Source organism: Dermochelys coriacea, chromosome 9 (genome assembly GCF_009764565.3).
Source record: "Dermochelys coriacea isolate rDerCor1 chromosome 9, rDerCor1.pri.v4, whole genome shotgun sequence".
In the NCBI taxonomy this organism is placed as follows: Eukaryota; Metazoa; Chordata; order Testudines; family Dermochelyidae; genus Dermochelys; species Dermochelys coriacea.
Genome location: NC_050076.1, coordinates 7,754,033 through 7,763,400, shown reverse-complemented (window position 1 = coordinate 7,763,400; position 9,368 = coordinate 7,754,033). Strand labels below are relative to the sequence as shown.

General features: G+C 44.7%; 1 protein-coding gene across 1 annotated transcript in view; it reads right to left on the bottom strand.

Moving 5' to 3' along the window:
• Positions 1–880: 880 nt before the first annotated feature.
• Positions 881–9,368, bottom strand: part of LOC119861067 (cytochrome P450 2J2-like) — a 27,887-nt gene continuing 19,399 nt past the window's right edge. The window contains 5 exon segments of the mRNA XM_038415534.1: positions 881–1,059; positions 1,437–1,578; positions 4,605–4,792; positions 5,588–5,729; positions 6,579–6,755. Coding sequence (XP_038271462.1) covers positions 881–1,059; positions 1,437–1,578; positions 4,605–4,792; positions 5,588–5,729; positions 6,579–6,755 — 828 coding nt within the window.

Sequence of the window (9,368 nt, the reverse complement as noted above, 5' to 3'; positions counted from 1 at the left end):
TAGAATAGTGCTATATCTAGAGGTGACCCTAAGAAATGGTGGTAATTGATCTAATTTCTTCAGTTCTCAACTGTTCAGTGCCCTTACTTTAAGTAATCAGTAGTAGAATGTTGTTCCACTAACTTCTCAAAGAAGATGGAGTTCTAAGAGGAAACGAGGGATTCTTAAGAAAAAAAAGTGGTTCCTAGAGATGGCTATGATTGATATAACCAAACAAATGCATAAGCAACTTGTCAAGAGACAGTAAGCATTTAATGAGGAAACCAGGAGAAGTAGGCGAACAAAAAGAATCTAACACTACAGTGACATGTCACATTGCCAAATCCAAAGGGACATTCAAAAGAATGGTGGTTGTGAGAGGAAATGAGGCCCTAAAACTGCAGACGTGTGCATGCTTAACTTTACTACTGTGAATAGTCCTCCCAGAGAGAGTAAAGGAAGGGGGGCCCAAAGTACATTGATAGCCTTGTGATAAAACATTTGAAATGAGCTTTGAAGGAGAGAAAAGAGGTTTTGTGAACACAAAAGAGTGAATGGTACACACTGAAGTTCAGTTAAAATAATGCATCTTTATTATATCTGGACAATTGTGCAGCCGTGGTGGGATTACAGCTAGTTCATCAGTATCTCTACTGTGTAGAAATAGTTTAGATAATTCTTTCCAATAGGTGTTACCTTGCACTTTGTACACTGAAGATCGCTTGATCTTTGGCAAATGCATTTATTTTTTAAAGTTAAAATTTAATAAGTCTGTGTTCCTAAATAAAAATATCTCCATCCACTGTCACAATACTGAATTATCAAATAAGACTAATAAGATAAGTACAAGATGGATATTAAAATCCTGACAGAATCACCTCCATTTATGGTTCATTTCAGACTAGCGTGGAACCACATGGAGCTTATATGGATATGGCTGCAATACAGCCCCTAAAATATAGTCCAGATTGACCTCCTTCACTCCCTCTGGAAGCTGGAGTGTGAACACCCGCAGCAGGTTGACAAAGAAGATGAAGAGCTCAGTTCTTGCCATCTGTTCCCCCAAACACACCCGATGCCCTACGGAAGGAACAAGAGAAGGGCATTACTCCTACAAATGATTGCACAGAATGAGTCAGAGAAAAGTGAATTTCCAAACAAAATTCTGCTGAGTCTCTTGGACCCTAAGGTGAGAAGTTGCCTCAGGGGGACATAATCTGTATACTTTTCTTTAGCTGAGATGCTAGATATATATCTGGCCTTGGTTATGTCTATGCTTCAAGCCAGGGATGTAATTCACAGGCAGGTCATGGAGATATGCCCGTGCTAGATCACTAAAAATAAAGCATGGCTGCCATGGTGGGACCAGCGGGAAGGGCTAGCTGCCTCATGTATGTAGCTAGCATCTCACATGCTTACATACTTGGAGCAAGCAGATTTAGATGCCAATGAAATACCTGCTGAGAAAGGTATGAATGCTTCATTGTTTACAAAGTTGCCATCTGAATCGAGAAAGTGACTCGGGTTGAACTTCCATGGGGTCTCCCAGTGTTCGGAATCGTATACAGCAGAGTGTAAATTTGGCAATACAATTGTGCCCTGAAAAAGAAGCAAAACTTAATTGTCTTCTGTTTGTGAATTAGTCTGTTAGCTAAGCATTAAAAACAAGAGCAGGTTCTCAGCTTGTGTAAATCCGTGTGGCTTCATTGACATCAATAGGTCTATACCCTTTTACAGCAGCTGTGTGGCTCACACTGTCTAGCCTCATTTCTCTGCTTATCAGATTGGTTCACCAGGGTCACATCTGATAGTACTGTACTCAAATGTTCTGTTACAAATTGCCCTCTTTTCCTTTATCACAATTCTCTCCTTCTCCTCTCTTACGACACAGAGATTTCTCATCTGCCCTCCTTTAATCCATCTGTCCCAGCAACCCGATTCTACCCTACCTCCCTTCACCCCATTCACCCTCTTCCTTGCTCTCTCTTAACCACTCACTCCTCTCAATAAATGCATGCTTTTCTCTTCCCTATCATGAAAAAAATCTAATCTTGACCCCACTTACCTCCCTGTCCCTCTCCCCTCCACCTCCACACATAGAATATGCCTTCTGTAACTACTGCTTTGAGTTCCTCTCCATCCAGTTCTACATCTGAGGTAGCTTTTCTAACATTTCTTCATGGATGTCCAGCTGGAACCTTCAATTCAACATGGTCAAACTGAGTTTTGGCCTTCTTCTTTCTCCATTTACTCCATCACTGTGGATAACACCACCACCCTCCCAATTGTTGCAAGACCATAATTTGGATGTTATCATCAACTTGGCCTTCTCTCCAAACTCACAAATCTAGACTGCAACCAAGTCTTGCTGCTGCCTCCAATATAATATTTCAAAGATTTGGCCCTGTCTGTGTCCAGACTGTCATCTAATCTCATCATTTTATGCCATGATCCTTATAATCTCTTCTTCTCTGGCCTTGATGCCAGCTACATTGTCCCTCTCAAGTGTATTCAAAATTCTGCTACTAGGATTGCATTCAATGGCTTGTCACTCTAACCACACCAACCGTCTCTTTCCATTTCTCTGCTGGGTCTGTCTACCACACCACATCAGACACTAGCTCCTTGTTTTTGCATTTCTGGCCCTTCACCAGTGAGCCCCATGCTATTAGTAAGATCTATTGGCATATTGAACAGCTGGCTCCTGCCTTCGCTTGGTATTGATGGCAGCCCTAATCATCATCTCCCTCAAACGCCTCCAGGCTTTCTCCCGTGATCCTCTCATATGTGTGGGGAAAATGCACAATCAAATTCATAAAGCACACCACGATCTCTCTTCCCCCACCCTTAAAACCTTCTTGATGCCATGATGCCTACAGGCCTAGACTACTTCTGCAAAGCTATGTTCATTTTTCAACTCCCAACCTACTTCCACCCTATTTGCCTGTTCTGTCCTGTCTCATGTATAGACAGAAAGTGTTTGGGGGCCGGGACTGTCGTCTTGGCTATTTTTTTCTGAAGTTCTTACCACAGGGAGGCCCAGATCCTTGATTAGGATAGCAAGGCATGAATGTAACATGAATACTTAAGCCTGGTCTACTTTGCACAGTTAGGTGGATGGAAGGCACTTTACATTGACCTAATTATGTCAGTGTACACACCACAGCTTTATCCCACTGATGTAAGTGCCCTGCTACACCAACATAATAACTCCACCTCCACGAGTGGCATAGGACTTACGTTGGTGTAATTACGACAACACAATGTCTGTGTAGCCACAGCAGCTGGAGCAGTGAAATTGACAAGAAAGCTGGGTAGCTGGAGTTCGGCTGCCCCCCACTCCCAGCTGGGCTGTTGCATGGTGGCTTCCCGCTCAGGGAGCTGAGAAGCCCGGGCAGCTGCCCCCTGCTCCCAGCTGTGAGCGGGGAGGCATGAACCCTGGATGTCTGGTCTCCACTCGCAGCTGGGAGTGGGGAACCAAGAGCCTGGGTGCTGGGGGGAGCAGCTGGGCTCCCAGTGGGGAGCTGCAGGGAGCTGAGAGCCCTGGCTCTCAGTCAATGGAAGTGCTTCTAGTGAGGACGCATGCCACCAACAGAAGGAGGGTAGTGTGGACATCAGCTACCACAGTAATTACAACTGAAACTCTGTAGTGTAGACTGTAGGCCAGGGATGAGAGAACTTTTTGGCCCTAGGGCCACATCAGGTACAAAATTGTATGGAGGGCCAGGTAGGGAAGGCTGGGGGAGGCTATGCATGGCCTGGCCCCTGCCCCCATTCCAGCCCCCTGGAACTCCCAACCCCCCCTGTTCCCCACCCCTGACTGCCCCCTGGGACTCCTGCATCTTATCCAAACACCCCTGCTCTCTGCCCCCTGACCATCCCCCCGGAACGCCCGTCCCCTGTCCAATCTTCTCTGCTCCCCACCCCCGATCACCCCCGGGACCTCTGCCCCTATCCAATCCCCCCTGCCCCCTATCCAACCCTCCCTGCTCTTCCCGCCCCACCTTATCTGTGGGGTGGGGGAAAGGGGGGCTCAGTCCTTTCCCTGTGCGTTTCCCCTGCTTGTTTTGGCTGCTCTCTCTGGCAGTTGGGCAGGGCTCGCTCCTTGTCTTGGCTTGGCTGCTGGGGACAGGGGCCAAGTGTGCTGGAGGTGGAGATGGGCCCTGGCTTGCTCTGCCACTGTCCCCGGCAGCAGGGCCCAGGCCTCTTGACCACCCCCCTGCATCTCCCCCTGCTCCTCATCCCCCTGCCCCCCGTAACTCCCCCTGGCCGCGCTATAGCCGTGCCGCCCGGCCAGAGCTGCAGCCATGCTGCCCAGGCGCTGGGGGAACTGTGACTGCGAGGGAGGGATGAGGGGAGGGACCAGGGGCTAGCCTCTGGCCACCTCACCACGCTGCAAGCCTGTCCTGACCCCGTTCCCTGGCAGGAGCTCGGGGGCCAGAGGGAAGGGTCCTGAGGGCTGGATGTGGCCCGCGGGCCGTAGTTTGCCCTCCTCTGCTGTAGGTTGTAACGGTGTCTGTAAGTCGACCTAACATAGGTTGACGTATGTCTATAGTGTAGACGTGCCTTTAGTAATAATGATGCAAAAGAAGCAGGGGTTATTAACATGGAGAATACCATTGTACCTTTTCAATGGGAAACCCCAGCACTGATGTATCCTTCACGCACTGTCGAGGGGTCCCGACAGCAGTAATGTTGCTGTAGCGCAAGATCTCATGAATCACAGCATTTGTGTAAGGCAGTTTCTTCCGGTCCTCATAGTGGATTAGTTGGGAAGGTTCCAGGACAGTGTCTAGTTCCTTCTGGACTTTCTCTGCAAAGAAATACTTGGTTTTACTTATAACAGATGAATGTTTTTCATCCCTTTTTCTGGTTTTCTTTTTAATATGCCCATCTCTTTACAAAGCTGTGTTAACTTGTTATGTGTCCCTTGACTGGACATATACAATCCAGGGTTTTGTAAAATAAGAATACATTGCTGTGAGATACTTTGGAGTGTGGTTTGATCCCTGCATTGGTTTGAAGTTGATCTTTAGAGAGAGGGAGCATTTCCCCAGAGCTCAAGGTAATTTCTCAAATGGTACTTCTCTTTCAAATTAATCTTTACAGAAATGCCTGCATGTTCCTGTCTAGATGAAATGAGGGATGTTGACATATTCCCTTTATATTCACAATATCTTTTGACAGGAAAGTTATAAATACATGTCAGCTTAGGTAAATTTAAGTTCTGTTCACTGTTTCTACTTGGGCAATGAGAAAGTATTAATAAGAGAAAATATTCTTGTTTAATTTGTGAAATTGCCCCTTTAGCCGGCTATCTCCCCTCGCTATTGTCTTAGTATGAAGGGGGAGACCAATAGCCTATATAAGCACCTGCTGGTGTTGCATTTCAGGCAGCTGGTGGGGTGATAGCATATTTATATTTCCTTTCATGATATTTCATAGATTAAATTCTCCTTTCTGAGCTGTTAGATATTAACAGCTAAGCACTGATGTTCATTGCTGGCAGGTCACTTTATCTTACAGCACACTGTTAATCTGAGCTAATATTTGTTTAGTAATGATGTGCAAACTTTAATGTGTGTCCCTTTGATGCGCGTTCACCCACCTTGGATATCTGGGTATTGCAGCATATAGAGGAGTGCCCAGCACAGGGTGATAGTTGTGGTTTCTGTCCCTCCCAGCAAAAGATCAACCACAGTCTGAATCATGTTATCTTCATTAAAGGTGGAGGTGGGGTCATCTTTGGTCTGAAGGTGACATTCACAAGATTTGAAAGCAGAAGGTTCTACAGAAGTACTGTTGAGTATTAATTAACATATTTTTCACAGGTTGGCTGGCCCTTCTAAAGGGACGTAGCTCTCAGCCCATCTGTGACACAGCTAATTTGCCTCTCCTGGTGGAGAGAATGAATCAAGTCATGTGACAGGCAAGTGTGTGACTAAATCGAACCTCTGGGGAGGTAGAAAAACAGAGGCTTGTGGATGGCCAAATGGATGGGGGCTACAGAGTGAAGCTGCAGAGATAGTGTTTGTCTCCTGTCGTGATTCCTGGGAATGGATTTGGGGCTAGGTAGAAAGACCCATCTGGAAGTTTTTGTTTTCCTTTTGGGGAGAGACCAAGAAGGGGGGCAGGCCTTGTGTCTTCTCCAGTGGCTTAGAGAATAGAGGAAGAGACAATACCTCAGCGAAAAGGGGCTCTGCCCAGCTTAAGGCTGAGTGGAAAAGCTTTTGTGTTTGTTTTGGAACTTTGTTAAAATCAGCCCAAAGAAGTGCTGTTATTGGACTTGTGAAAGCCTCTTTTGAGTTTATTGAGGAACCAAGAGTGGAAACTGAGGCTGGGTACTGTGGCACCACCCCTAGCCAAAAGGGGGCACATGGGAGGCAGCTGACACTGCTGACAATGCTGCTTGATGAAAATATCTCATGAAATGTCCAACAAATGGGGGAAAAAAACAAAAACACTTCTGAAGTCCCAAATTACAGGAAGATTTGAAATATTAATCTATAAAATTATTTAGCAATCCTTCAACTAAGTCTCTTTGCAGTGGACAGTGAGGCTAAGGAGAAGCTACTGTTATTCAGAGTACAGGCACTTACTTTTGCTATCTGAGCCAGGTAGAAGTCAATGAGATCCAGTGAATCATCTTCTTTCCATCTCTCCTCATGACTTCGTATTTCGTTCTTAACTAAATTATGCATAAAATCATTGTACACAAACACTTCCTGGTGAGGTCCTGGGAGATGATGCATAAACCATGGGAAAGCATCATACATCTATGGGTAAAACATAGGGGAGGTGATGTGAGTTCTTTGATATAAGCAAGGGAACCTGAGGAAGTTTAAAGTGTCATGAAAACTTAAATAAAAGTATGAAGGGACTGGATGGTTTACATTTCTAGTGGGAATATGAAACCTTTAACTTCTGCTTTAAGTCAGTTCTGATCTGGACTAAACTGATGTTCTGTTCTACATACATTTTGGTACTGTGCTTATTCATGGTAGTATCTGAGTGCTCTCCAGTGTTCATTAAACAGCGTGTCTGCACACCGATCATGGAATTTGTTCACTCATTCTCTCCCCAGAGGGAAAAGCATATGCATTAGAGAGTCTTGTTTCAGAAGGGTGTTTTTAATATAAATATACTTGTTGCTCTGTGTTTAGCTAAGAGAAGGCAAGGTTAAAGAAATGCACCTTGCATTAGGTGTGGAAAGTAGTTAGGTCCTGTCATGGTCCTTAGGGCCTGGGGGAATTCAATCCACAGTCTCGGATCATTCCCAGATGTTGAGCTTTGCACCAGAGGGGCACAGTTGCTGACCACGGTCTTTTTCCTGGAGCTTTGGATCGTTTTTAAGTTATGTCTACGCTGCAATAAAACACCCTTGGCTCGTCGCTATCAGATGATTCGGGCTCGCGGGGCTCAGGCTGCCAGGCTGTAAAATTGCAGTGCAGCTATTGGGGCTCGAGCTGGAGCCTGGGCTCTGGGTCTCTCCCCCATTGCAGGGTCTTAGAGCCTGGGCTCCAGACCAAACATCTACACTGCAATATTATAGCCCCGCAGTCTGAGCTCCACAAGCCTGACTCAGCTGATGGGCCAGCTTCGGCTGTTTTATTGCAGTGTAGACAGACCCATAGACACCATGAGCCCAGGCCATGGAGCATGTTGACCAGAAGCTGCAGAGAGGTGACATCTGCTCAGTGACATATGTGTAATGAGCTGGTGGTAGTACCCCAACTCTAGTTACTAGGTAGCAGGTGCAGTGCCTATACTATAAAATCATGCTGGCAATTGTCACCCTGTTTAACTTCTAAAGAGACTGAAGACTGAGTGGGTATCGAGGCTGAACTCCTAGATGTGTTCCCTCCAAAACAGATATGAGATGCACCATTAGGAAGTCATTTGTGGGAAGCTTTCTTTTGCATTGCTTATGCTGTTTTTCTTCTGTGGATAGAGGATTTTGGTCTCTAGGGCTGTAAGCAGAGCAACTTCTGCAGAGTTCACTTACATTTATGTTTTAATTTCTGAAGCATCCCTACTTGAAGGCCTCAGGGTACCCAAGTGAATACTATAATAACAGAAAGCCAACATAGCCCAATAAACAGATAAACTTCAGATATGTTTAAAATAGGGCTGTCAAGTGATTAAAAAAATTAATTGTGATTAATTGTGTGATTAATCAGTGTTAAACAATAATAGAATACATTTATTTTAATATTTTGGATGTTTTCTACATTTTGAAAGATATTGGTTTCAGTTACAACACAGAATACAAAGTGTACAGTGCTCACTTTATATTTTTGATTACAAGTATTTGCACTGTAAAAAAAAAAATAGTATTTTTCAATTCACCTAATACAAGTACTGTAGGGAAATCTCTTTATCATGAAAGTTGAACTTGCAAATGTAGAATTATGTACAAAAAACTTGCATTCAAAACCAAAACAATGTAAAACTTTAGAGCCTGCAAATCCACTGAGTCCTACTTCTCGTTCAGCCAATCGCTCAGCCAAACAAGTTTTTTCATATTTGCAGGAGATGATGCTGCCCGCTTCTTGTTTATAATGTCACCAGAAAGTGAGAACAGGCATTCGCATGGCACTATTGTAGCCGGCATCACAAGATATTTACATGCCAGATGCGCTAAAGATTCATGTTCCTTCATGCTTCAACCACTATTCCAGGGGACATGCGTTCATGCTGATGACGGGTTCTGCTCTATACCAGTCCAAGGCAATGATGACCGACACATGTTCATTTTCATTATCTAAGTCAGCAGAATGTTGATTTTCTTTTTTGGTGGTTCGGGTTCTGTAGTTTCCACGTCAGAGTATTGCTGTTTTAAGACTTCTGAAAGCACGCGCCAAACCTTTTGCCTCTCGGATTTTGGAAGGCACTTCAGATTCTTAAACCTTGAGTTGAGTGCTGTAGCGATCTTTAGAAATCTCACATTGGTACCTTCTTTGTGTTTTCTGAAATCTGCAGTGAAAGTGTTCTTAAAATGAGTAACGTGCTGAGTCATCATCCAAGACTGCTATATCACGAAATATATGGCAGAATGCAGGTAAAACGGAGTAGAGGCCACACAATTCTCTCCCAAGGAGTTCAGTCACAAATTTAATTAACACATTTTTTTAACGAGCATCATCGGCACGGAAGCATGTCCTCTGGAATGGTGGTCGAAGCATGAAGGGGAATATGAATGTTTAGCATATCTGGCATGTTAATACCTTGCAATGTCAGCAACAAAAGTGCCATGTGAACACCTGTTCTCACTTTCTGGTGACATTGTAAATAAGAAGCGGGCAGCATTATCTCTTGTAAATGTAAACAAACTTGTTTGTCTTTAGCGATTGGCTGAACAAGAAATCGGACTGAGTGGACTTGTAGGC